Genomic DNA, 11,720 nt, shown 5'->3' on the forward strand with positions numbered 1-11,720 from the left:
TTCGGAAAAATACCGAAATACCTTCTCGTTTTAAAAATATACCGCATCTTAAATCATATTCCCCGATTTTTATGTTCTATTTGATATTACTAGCTAGTTAGGAGTCTCAGCACCAAGTAGTCATTGTTTCTAAATTATGTTGACAACTAAAAAGGTCAACGAACAAAAAGAGCAAAATTTAAAATACCGTACATGCAATTCGATGCACACACAGCCTATGGGCTATCGTTATCGGTTCAGCGAAACGTGCGCGTTTTAAATTTAACTGTTAACTGTAAATTAGTCACTCACTAAGTCCTTACCAAATAAAAGTAGCCAGTGGGTCACAATTAATCAACTTTAGTCCAACGTTGGTAGCGTGTTGTAAAGCGTTGCCAGAGACGAAAGTAGCATTTGTGTTTTTTGTTCCTACTTCGCCCACAGTAGGGCGAGCCAAGCTCTGGATCCCGTTATTATTTTTGTTGACACAATTTGTGACCAAACATCCGCCGTAAACATCACTATAATTGTTAGTGTTTTGGTTACTTTGGCTAGAATATTCTCCGTTATTCGTGCATTGTCCGCCATTATTAAAATATTCGCCTTGGAAATCGCTGCCTGCTACGGCACCAGGAGCTAAAATAATGTGGGGCGGCACGTGCGACATGCCGAGAGAGTTTCCATAAACATCAGCATTGTTGTAGGCCATTTGTCCACTGTTGTTACAATATGCTTCATTGCTATAAATATGCTGTCCACCAAAGTTAACATTTCGCCCCCAGGTGTCCGCGGAAGCCTGTTGCTGCTGCACACTGGCCGCGGTTCCTACGCCCACACAAGGAGTCCAGGAGGTGTATGCCGCTTGAGAAACGGTGCTGGAGCTTATCAACTGTGATCCGTTTGTTAAAAAGCCATTGCTGTCCTGGTAAATCTGACTAGCGCAGCCAATTTGCTCGTTGCCGAAAAACTGTACAATTGTTTGGCTGCTGGTGCGTGAGACACCAGCTGCAGTTCTGGCAAAATATCAAGCTATATACGTGGAGTTTAATTTAATGAAGAGTATCTTACTGTTCCACAGTCAGTGTAAGCGAAGATGTTTGCCTGAGCGTCATTTTTAATCCAAGATCCAAGATTAAGCCAACTATGGCCAGTTGTCCAGTTTAAGCGCGGAGCTATCGATAACAAACACCACCTGACCCTCAGAAATATACCTAAATATACCGGCTTTTTAACAAACCCACACTTGTGGGTTTTTCAATGATATGGCATTCCCGTTGAGCTTATGCAGTGGAAAGAGCGTTACATTTGAATGTTCTGTTTAATATTGAAATCTGTTTGGCTGTTTGCATAGTTTGAGGATAATTAAAAACACTTTTCTTGGTGCATGCAGAGAGAAACGTCTTTTCACTCTCACGTACGAGGGAGTTGTGCTATAAATAACAAACATTACTAGCTGTTAGAAGACGAATTATGATTGGATTCCAATTATTATAAATGTATGAAAGAACTAAAGCAAAAATGTATTTACAAATTCGACAATATACAAAATTAAATAATATAAATAGGCACACAAATAGCAACTACAACTACGACTACAGCGGACATATTAAAGCTCTACTAATATTTCTCGGTAGTCTCGTGTCTAGGCTCGATGGGTGTTTGGTTTGTGGCTTCTGTGACGGTGGTGAGGTCAGAGTTTGAGGACTTGCTCGAGTGCCTGCAAGGTAAGAGTAAGGGTAAGGTAACAGCACAGTAATGATCAGTGTACAAGTTTCAATGAGTTCAAACTACAACGATGTGCATAGCACGCAGCTAAAATGATTCATTTATGCATTTCGTACACCCTAAATACCTGTAGAACACATAATGCTGCAGCATGAAGAACACATCGAAGAGCACCGAGAACAGGCCCAGGCCAAACTTGGTGGGATCCCCGAAAATCGAAGCCCAATCATCTGCAAGAAAAGTGTCTTAAGGTGCGATTAAGTGTCTTAATTCCGAGCTCACCATAGTTGAAACCATTTAGAATCATTTGCAGCATGCTCAGCGTGCCACCGGTAAAGTCCAGCAGAATGTTGCCAATGCTCCTGCAAGTTAAATTCGTTTAAGAATCGCCAGTCAGGGAATCATTTGCAACACTTACCAGCCCGCTGTGCTCTTCCTGCGGTAGTTCATGAGCGCCTGCGGCACATACTTGATTATGGTAATGGCCAGCTTCACATAGCTGCAGTAGTAGAGAAAGTCCAGCCAGTGGAGCACAGAGGCTGCGGCCAGCGAGGCGGACACAACGACGACCACAGCAAAGACGCTCAGCAAGGAGTAGGCCGTCCACGAGACCCTTTGACCAGCGCGCTACAAAAAGCCAAATTATAGTTGCAAAATGTAGTTCGTTTCGTTTCAATTATTACCTCATAGATGCAGCATTGAACGATTGTTATGATGGTGGCAAACATGGCATGCAGCGAGAAGACCACATCGTTCAGCATCACCGGATTGAGGCCACGCGGATGCCGACTCTCGTATTCCTGCTGCATGCTGTCAAAGAAGTACAGGCCGCAGTTGAACATGCTGTAGAGGGTGAAGCCCACAATGTTCAGGATGACAAAGTCAAAGTTGAGACCCTCCACCGACTTGCGCCGAAAGTTGATCCAAATTTGTGGATAAAAGGAGACGGACCAGGCCACAAAGTAAACCCAACCAAACACAATGGAGGTGTAGATGAGGCCCTTCGACATGGCCACAGTGACGCGCAGATAGACATCCTCAATGCTGCAGCAGAACACACAAAAATATTAAAAGTTATAAAAGGATAAATGGACTCACATTTCGTTGGCAGCATCGATGGCTGTGACGGCCACATAGCCAGCCCTTAGGCCGGTTATCACCACCGTCTGGTTGCCAGTTGCACCCGCTGCATAGATGAATGACTCAGGATCCAAGTTCAAGTGATCGTCATGCTCTTTCACTAGTCTGACGCTCACAGGCGCTGTTAGATCTTCCCTGGAATACATTTGATAAGAAAATACGCTCTCGATTCGGAAAAAAAAACTCACTTGGCAAAGACAATGAAAGTCTCGTTGGAGTTCAGCAGAACGGTGATGTCATGGGAGTCGACTGTTAGGCTTCGACTGGTTTGTCCATTTACCAAGGCAACTGTCGGCACACAGAGAAGTTAAAAAACTAAAGGGAGATTTGTAACAATTAATTACCTGCTGCCCAGCAGAGTAGGGCCAAAAAGGTTTTCATTCTGATTGCACAGAATTCCACAGAAGTTTGCGAGTACTTTGATCAACTGATTATTCCAATGACTTCTCACACCAAAAGGGGCATTTTCATCGATGACTACGCACTAAAAGGAGGCACTTAATTGATTTAATTGAATTAGTTTTCATTTGCTGCAATCAACCGGAGGAATGCACTCAAAAGGGAGAACAAAGGGAGTTCTGCAATCAATTGTGATATGTAAATTTCTTCACTGATTTCAGTTCAGTGATCGCGATAAATCACAATGATTAGATTTACATTTTTATAATCTATTTTTAGGTACGACTCCAGTGCGTGTGTCCCTCTATCTCTCTCTCTTAATACAACTTTCGTGTTAACAATTTTGTACGAGATAAAAACAGTTTGCGGGGCAGGCAACCTTCAACAGTGCCGACCCGTTCCCGCACTCAATGTTACAGCTTGGCAATTAGAGCAAACAGTTGTTGTTCTTGCTGTGTTTTTTTTTGCACGGCACTCGAGCGAGTTGCATGGCATCCAGGAGGAAATACATGGCCATAAAAACACACACAATTGATTCCACCCCAAGTACTACACCTCATAGAGGGACCGGACCGGGGGTTTGGGTATTTATAATGCGTCCCACATGACAAGGCATTTATAAGTCGAGCCGCCTTCAGAATGGCTGGCTTATCTCAATCAATGGCCCGCGCTGATAGTGTCAAACGGTTTATTCGAATTATTGCCAACCACTAAAATGACGCCAATCCCAGCCATGGGCTTGAGCAATGCAATGGCCACAGGCGGAGATGTGATTTACCCTGGGCGTAGTCTTTAGTTGATTCACTAGAAACACACTTACTAAGCGCTTTGTCTTGTTCAATATTCACCGGAAATTTAATACGATTTCTTGTGCATCAATTGAAAAGTTCATTAGGTTCTCATTCTGTTGAAATAATTCTAATTTTGTGGCAGTTCCCAGAGCATAAACTTTGTTTTTAATCCAACATTCCACACTCAATATATATTACACAAGAGTTATTGCACTGATAAGAAGACCACTCCACACTCCACTCGACTCCACACGTGCGGGCCAATTGTGTAAATACAAATAAACAAAAGACACAAAATAAATAATTCAAGGGAGGGTAGCGCGAATGTTTAGCGATTGTTTATAAGTCTGTCTCTTGCAGCCGGATTAGAACTTTCACTGATGTCTCTTCGAAAGCAGATCATAGCACACACACTCACTCTCCACACACATGGCCGTAACTGTGGGGCATCAAATGGTCGAGTTGCGAGAGCTGAAATAATGCAGCGCAGCCGAAAGATCGCTCAGAAGCGACAACTGTTTGCTTAGTAATCAGCGAATATCTCACTTGCCACTTACCGACCGTTTAAACAGAAGTTAAACAATGTGTTTAAACGACAATTAGGCCTGATGTGGCCTGGGCTGGATGATGGTGATGATGCGAGTGAATGCCCCAAGCGATAGCGAACGATGTGAGACTGTCAAGCGACTGAGCGCGTCCCCGGCCAGGCCAATACGTATAAATGGAGCCCAAGCCATGCAGTCGCTGCGCAGTTAGCGGCGACAGAGCGCAACAACAACAACACTTGGAGCGTGAGCGAGAGCGAAACAGCCAGAACAGTCAGACCGATTGGCATGGCTTGGCTGTTGCGGAGGGGAGAACCTTTTGCAGGGTATACAAAATGATTATTTAATGTGCATAAGTCCCTTTCCATATAATCACTGCATTTTTTGCTTAGCTTTGATCCAAATGTGATCAAAAAGGGTATCCAAAAAGACCCCAAACCCTCGTTTCTGGTTTTGTGTGTTACTTTTTTTTTGCACTTGAAAAACCTCTCCATCAATTTAAAAGGGTGCCCCAAACTGTCTATAAATATGCAGGAACCGCCACAAGATCGTACATTTTTGGGTAGAAAGGTACGGCCAGGGAAACGTCGAATCTCTAAGCAACAGGTCACATGTCTGTGTAGCATAAAATGCGATTTACAAGATATAAATACCATAATGTGGCCGAAAAAACTTGCGCTATCAGTAAGAGATAGAGAGAGACAGCGAGAGGTTTGGCGGAAACTGCAGAACTACACAGCAGTAAAATGTTTATATGCGTCTGTTGGGTTGTGCTTGATAACGGTCTGCGTCTACGGCACTCACTAATCAAGTTTGATTAAAGCAACAACCACAACAAAAAGTATAAATAAACGAAAGATTCTCAAAACTGTTCACACATGACGCGGCGCATTGATGATCGACTCGTAGCGCACAAGGGAAAAGTGCAGAAGAGAATGCACAAGAATTTCCTGTACCAAAAAACAACATAAATTGCGTGTCCAGATAAGGGGTTTTTGGTTTGAAAAAAACCAAAACCTGCCCAACGCTGATAAAGAGATTCACTTTCTATAAACTCTTTTTTTTTTTGTGTTTGCCAAAAAAACTTTGTGCTAAATGCATAAATTTTTGCAAACGTAGCAAAAAAACTTGGCAGTGCTGAAATGTGGAATGTTGTGCAAGCCAAAGGCAGCAACAACTTGGCACGAAACAGGGCACAGGGTATGTCGGATCCAATACGATTCCCTTGGGGGTGCTTCAGTTATCAGATACTCACCGAGAGACTCCCATTGATGGCGATATTTTGGCTCTGATTTCATTCTGCTTCATTCGGGATATTTGAGCATACAAAAATATTGTTTAATTTGCACAATACAAAGTACAACAAAACAAAGCAAATCAAAGCTCAATTCACAGTAAACAAAAAAGGGTAAAAGCGAACGTAAAACATTTCTTTTCTCGTTCTGAAACGGTCAAATGGATCCTTATCTGGCTGTAGATCTCGGTCTCGGGCTCTTTACATCGTTAAATGTCTTGTTTAAGGCACTGATTTCGTATGTGGTTTTAGATGGGAGTTAAATAAGTTAATGGGGGGTCGATCGTAGGATAAACTAAGGTCTCTAGCGGAGTGGCGAGTATCCGGTCTGTGGGTGTGTGTGTGTCAGTCGTCTTCGGGCTTCACTATTGGCTCTGGTTCTGGCCGGCGCGTCGACTCTTCTCGAGTATTAAAGCGCGACTGTAAACGAAATGAAAGAGAGTCTTTAAATGGCGGAGCGACAACGAATCGGGCCACTCACCGATAACGCTCGTAGTAGCCCACAATGGTGCCCAGCTCTTGCTTGAAGAGACGCACCAGCATGCTGTCGAAGCCCTCCAGCTCGGGCAGGCTGAACATGTTGAACTGCAGCAGATGGTCCTTGGAGGAGTCCGCCTCGGAGTAGACGGCCAGCCACTTGGGTATCTCCTCGAGCAGATACGGATTGGCCGGCACCAGGGCGTTGTGTGTGTGGGCAGGCGGTGCGTACATCGATGCCTCTGGCATGATCGCCTTGGGCGGCTCCGCCGATGTGGTGTATACGTAGTAGGATGTCAGGCACGGATGCTGGCGCTGGCACTGGCCCGTGTACTGATTCTCGTAGTATGTGCCATGCAGCTTGGACACCACGCGACGCCAGCCCACGGGCAGACCCTCACGCTCCAGCGGATGGTTCCAGTGCGTTGTGTGGGCATTGTGATCGATGTAATACTTGCGCCCGTGCAGCGTGTACTGCGTGGCCCAGCCTGGCGGCAGCGGCAGCTCCTCGGTCTCAGTGAGCGACTGCTGTGACGGCACCTTCTGCAGCGAACCATTCACACTGCCCGCCGCTGCAGCACCACCGCCAGTGGTTGCCACAACAGCGGCCGGCGGTGTGGGTGGTGGGGCGTACAGAGATTGCACTGAGGTAGAGGCTCCGCGTATGCTGCCAGAGCTGCCGCCGCGCCCGCTGCCACTCAGCGATCCACCGCCCGAAGGCACCGTCAGATGGTGATGTGTCGGCACCACCGCCAGGGTGGCCGACGAAGCTGTCGTGTTGCTGTAGATGGGCGACTCTGAGCGCTGCGACTGGGTCGCACGCATGGAGGAGACGCGATACGGATTCTCATAGATGGGATACGAGTCGCTCGAGTAGCTGCCGCCCAAGTGTGCAGCCAGCTGCTGATGCTGAAGCTGCTGCTGCTGCTGTTGCATTGGAGATCTGTGGAATGAGAGAGCACAGCGTAAAGTATGAATTGGGAAGTATAAAGTAATCCCTACGGTTACCTTGTCGGCTGATAGCGTGGCTGTCGATCCCTGATGGACATGGCAGCCGGATCAAATCGCAGAGTGGACCCAAACGGCGTTGAGGCGTGTTGCTGATGCAGCTGATGCTGTGACTGCTGCTGCTGTTGCTGCTGCTGCTGGAGGGCGTAGTGGGCAGGAGAGTGGGGACGGCGCTGTAGCTGCAACATGTTGGCATAGGAGGCGCTCAGCAGCCCCTGCTCCGCGTCATAGCTGGCGGCAGCCATGTGCGGATGCGAGTGCTTCGGCGTGGTGGAGTAGCTGCGCTGGAAGCCGCTGGTGGGAGTCTGGAGCAGCGGCGACGACTGCTGGCGCTGCATGCGCTCAATCTGCTCGATGTTCACGTAGTTGCTGCTGCTGCCCTGGCTGAGCTGCAGCTGGTTGCTGCTGGCGCGGTACTGGAGCGGCGGCAGCGGTGGATGGTGGGCGTGCGTGTGCGGATTGAGCGGCAGCTGGCTCTGGGCGCGACGCGCATGGTAGTAGTCCGGCTGCGCATCGTTGCAGGAGTACGTGTTGCGACTGGTGCTGGAACTGCGCGGCTTGAACTCACAGCTGGGCGAGGTGCTGGCGCAACGCTGCAGCGTCTTCTTCTTGGATCGCTGATCGCTGGTCCACACATTGATCACCGGTATCTCCGGTGGCGTGTCCTTCTTCACATACTTGCCCACCACGCCCTCTTTGTGTGCCTGGGATTTCTCCTTGCGGCGCGAGAGCATCGTCGGTTTTCGGTTGCACAGCAAAATTGTTAAATAGTTCATGCAGCGCGGCGATCCTGCGAGAATTGTGCCTACTATTTATTGTCCCCCTTCCCTTCCTTTGTTCCTCCTTTGCCCGTGGCGGCGCCTGCTGGTCAGTGTGACCGCGGATTTTTCGATCAAATATGCAGCATAACATTCAAAAATATACCTAAGTATACCTACTCATTTTCAAAATATACCGTAACCATACCAAACTCCACAACATTTTCCTGGATTCTATATTCTGATTCATATTACCATAGTTAGGGCTCTAAGCGCCAATTCTCAACAAGGTCGGCTAGTTTTCATTCTTCCTTTTATTAAATTGCTTACAAAATTAGATTCACACTAAAAGGTAATAACAAAAAATAGATTATAATAAAACGTAAGAATGTAACGTAAGACCAGTATGGCCACAGAAAGGCGACAAGAGCGAATACACGCTGGAAAAAGGAAGGAGACGTAGGAAGACCCGTCCATGATGCAATTTGTTATGATCCGCCTCTTTGCCGCCCTGGTCTATCGTTCCCCCCTGGCTCTCAGGGAAGTCAGGGGTGTTTTCCACCCGATAGCCAGGGGACAGATTTAACAACAAAAAACCGACTTTCTCGTGTGTAACGGACAGATCTCATTTTTTTACACGCGTCTACGTTGGCACTCACTTCGGCTGGGTCAGTCGGTGTCTTATTTGACCATCGCGAGTCCCTCCCTTCCATGAGCGTTTAACATGTTGAGCGCTCCCATTACAAAAAGCTGGTCCCACTCTTCCGCCCTCACTCGTCCCACCCAAACTCAGGATTTCTACTCCATTTTCATTCTTCTTTTAAATCTTCAAATATAATTCATTATTCATTTCATTTTATATATCTACTTAATTCCTAAAACATTTTTACCTTAACTGACTTTACCTTGCGGAATACTAACATAAAATACTAACATTCAAAAAAATACACACGGATTCTATTCTTTTGCCCGAGGTGGCATCCCCATTTTTAGGTATACAAACACTGCTGAAATATAAATTTGAATGCAAATTCAAATGGTTAACTTAAACTAAAAAGAGCTCTTGTTAGTAGTTATTGCATTGCGTGTATAAAGTAAAAAAGGGTGTGTCGTTCGGGGGGAAAATAGACTCCGCTTACAAAGATTAATTAAACGATTAAAATTAAATAAATTATTCTAGAATATTGTTTGTTGTTGTTCTTTTTTCATGTCATGATACATGTCCTCAAATAGACTATCAGATCCCCGATTAATGATCAGAGTGGAATCAGCCAGTTGAAGAAATTTATTTTCAGTGGCTACACCTCATCCAGAAACCTACCAAAGCTTGCTCACTGTCTCTTGCGCGACCACAAGCCTCGTGCAGTGCGCGGCTGAGGAATGTGGCTGCTAAACGGACATTTTGGTGTGAGAGGTGATTGATCAGCCACATGCCACATTTAACCTTCTATTTTTTTTTATCTGATTCTGAAGGTTGCTGAAGTTCTGAAGTAGTTCTGCAATTTTGCGGCTGAGGAAAGTGGCTGCTAAACGGGCGTGTTCGTCTGAGAGGTAATGGTTCGTTATTATAGCCAGAATGAAGCTATTTTGGGAACTTTAACCTTCTTCTATTTTTTATCTGATTCTGAAGGTTGCTGAAGTTTAATAACAGCTCCGGGATTGTCCAGTATATGCTATTATGGTAGTATAGCAACTTTACTTACATTTTCCCTTCTGAGGCCCTACGGGGCCTCAACTGGGATGCAACTGTGAGACTGCCATCCTACCGTAGTAGACTTCTTTTAATAAATCTTCCATCCTTAGTTAGTCGTAGAAAAATGCTTGGTGTAATTTTTATGCACAACTTGATCAAGGGGGATGTAGACAGCCCTGACTTGTTGAGCCGCGTAAACTTTACGATTCCCATTAGACCCACTAGAAACTATATTCCTTTGTTCCTTCCAATGTGTAGATCGAATTATGCCTTGCACGAGCCCTTTAGAGTGTTATGCTCGGATTATAATTCTCTCTATCACATTATATCCTCGACTCACTCCCTTCCTCTTCTTAAATCTCTTATACTAGCCTACCTCTCCCGTAGTTAATTTAATTTTTGACTTTGATAATTTTGCTTGCTTAGCTATAGTTGCTCTAGTTTAGTTGTGTTTAGTTCTAATTTTCCTCGAATATTAGCCTAACATCTATCTTTCCTGCATGCTCGCGACCGGTTCGGTTAATCGCGCCGCGCGTCATGCGGCAGCGCCCCTCGGTCGGTTGGGCGGGAGGAGGGCTGCGTTCTGCTGGGTTCCGCGCGTAACAGGCTTTGGCTTGGTGTCGCATGGGCCACTTGATGGTGCAGTCATTGCATATCAACGTCCAGACATTGTGGGGGTGTGCTCGTGCCCTCCTCACCGAACAAACCCTCGCAGGGAAATCGGACGAACTATTTCTGTAACCACAAAGACAGGAAGAAATAATGCATTTCCTACCGGCTTTTCTGTTGTCTTTTTTAGTATCGGACGACATCGTAAATTATAATATTAATCTACACTATGATCACCCAATAATATGTTAAATGAATAATTAAATAAAAAAATCAGCGCGTAAATATATGTATATGTATGTATTTACATGCACGCTGCAACGCACACCTTAAGCACACTTCACACAGACTAATTCACAAACACTCACTCACATCAAAAATATAAATATACAAATTATAAAATAGTTAATTGATAATAAATTGATACAAAAAATCAAACACCAAACCAGCCAGAGCGAAATTCGACAGTTTTTGTCTTTCTCTGAATATTCGCCCGCGTTTTTGGGCTTTCCATCACACAAGCATATATATGTATGTATGTATATGTTTATTTATATATTTAAATGAACATACATATTTACTAATTCGTAGTAATACATTTATTAAAAATGAGAGTTATTAGCGCCCCGTACTGTTGCAATTAGCAGGATTTGCTCATCTCGAGTCAAGTTGGCAAAATCCTCCAAAACCTGTGCAATCCCGGCACGGGACCTATCGCTTTCGCCCGGGTCGTCATTAATGGCCGGGGCGCGAACGGTGGCTGGGGCGCGATCGGTGGCTGCGGCGCCATTTTGGGTCTGCTTAAGGCGTGCCTCTGCTGCACGAGCTCTGAGTTGAGCTGCCCTAGCACGGGCCTCCGCAGCTTTAACCCGGGCGTTTGCCTCGTCTCTGCGTTTGGCTTTGCTCGCCTGCACCCTCTTCGCAATGTGAGGATTGTCTGTAAGTAAAAAGGATGCGTTACTTAGTATATGCTATTATGGTAGTATAGCAACTTTACTTACATTTTCCCTTCTGAGGTGGGGGTGTGCTCGTGCCCTCCTTACCGAACAAACCCTTTACCAGGTACGCTTTGACGATGTTATCTACATATGTATGTATGTTTTTCGTGGGATGAATTGGAATGATGCTGCTTGCTGATGGTAATTTGAAAATGACGCGCGCGTCTTACTGTACTTTGTAAGTGTATTTGCATTTGCATGTGTGTGGGTTGTGTCACTAACCAAATAGTATAGGTTAGGATTATAGGGCTATATATTATATATATATATATATATATATATATTTTTTTTTTCTAAATAAAAA

The 11,720-nt window shown here is 45.3% G+C and overlaps 3 protein-coding genes across 4 annotated transcripts; all 3 read right to left on the reverse strand.

Moving 5' to 3' along the window:
- Positions 1-134: 134 nt before the first annotated feature.
- Positions 135-1,149, reverse strand: LOC117899123. Its single transcript, XM_034808916.1, has 3 exons — positions 1,048-1,149; positions 413-992; positions 135-146 (listed from the first exon to the last, which is right to left on the reverse strand). Exons 1-3 carry the CDS (start codon positions 1,089-1,091, stop codon positions 135-137), a joined length of 636 nt encoding a protein of 211 aa, XP_034664807.1. The 5' UTR covers positions 1,092-1,149.
- A 381-nt stretch (positions 1,150-1,530) lies between these two features.
- On the reverse strand, positions 1,531-4,727 carry LOC117896614 (cystinosin homolog). Of its 2 annotated transcripts, none has more exons than XM_034805048.1 (9): positions 4,592-4,727; positions 3,189-3,328; positions 3,033-3,132; positions 2,803-2,979; positions 2,388-2,748; positions 2,123-2,331; positions 1,987-2,066; positions 1,832-1,934; positions 1,531-1,696 (listed from the first exon to the last, which is right to left on the reverse strand). In XM_034805048.1, exons 2-9 carry the CDS (start codon positions 3,223-3,225, stop codon positions 1,597-1,599), a joined length of 1,167 nt encoding a protein of 388 aa, XP_034660939.1. In that variant the 5' UTR covers positions 3,226-3,328; positions 4,592-4,727; the 3' UTR covers positions 1,531-1,596. The 2 variants fall into 2 exon arrangements, with proteins under 2 accessions (XP_034660939.1, XP_034660940.1); XM_034805049.1 differs by having other exon boundaries at positions 3,189-3,341; positions 4,592-4,718.
- A 1,209-nt stretch (positions 4,728-5,936) lies between these two features.
- On the reverse strand, positions 5,937-8,233 carry LOC117896611 (scaffold protein salvador). The gene is made up of 3 exons (XM_034805044.1): positions 7,359-8,233; positions 6,355-7,293; positions 5,937-6,293 (listed from the first exon to the last, which is right to left on the reverse strand). Exons 1-3 carry the CDS (start codon positions 8,132-8,134, stop codon positions 6,239-6,241), a joined length of 1,770 nt encoding a protein of 589 aa, XP_034660935.1. The 5' UTR covers positions 8,135-8,233; the 3' UTR covers positions 5,937-6,238.
- Between the last annotated feature and the right edge of the window lie 3,487 nt (positions 8,234-11,720).

The sequence above is a fragment of the Drosophila subobscura genome, chromosome O, assembly GCF_008121235.1.
Source record: "Drosophila subobscura isolate 14011-0131.10 chromosome O, UCBerk_Dsub_1.0, whole genome shotgun sequence".
In the NCBI taxonomy this organism is placed as follows: Eukaryota; Metazoa; Arthropoda; class Insecta; order Diptera; family Drosophilidae; genus Drosophila; species Drosophila subobscura.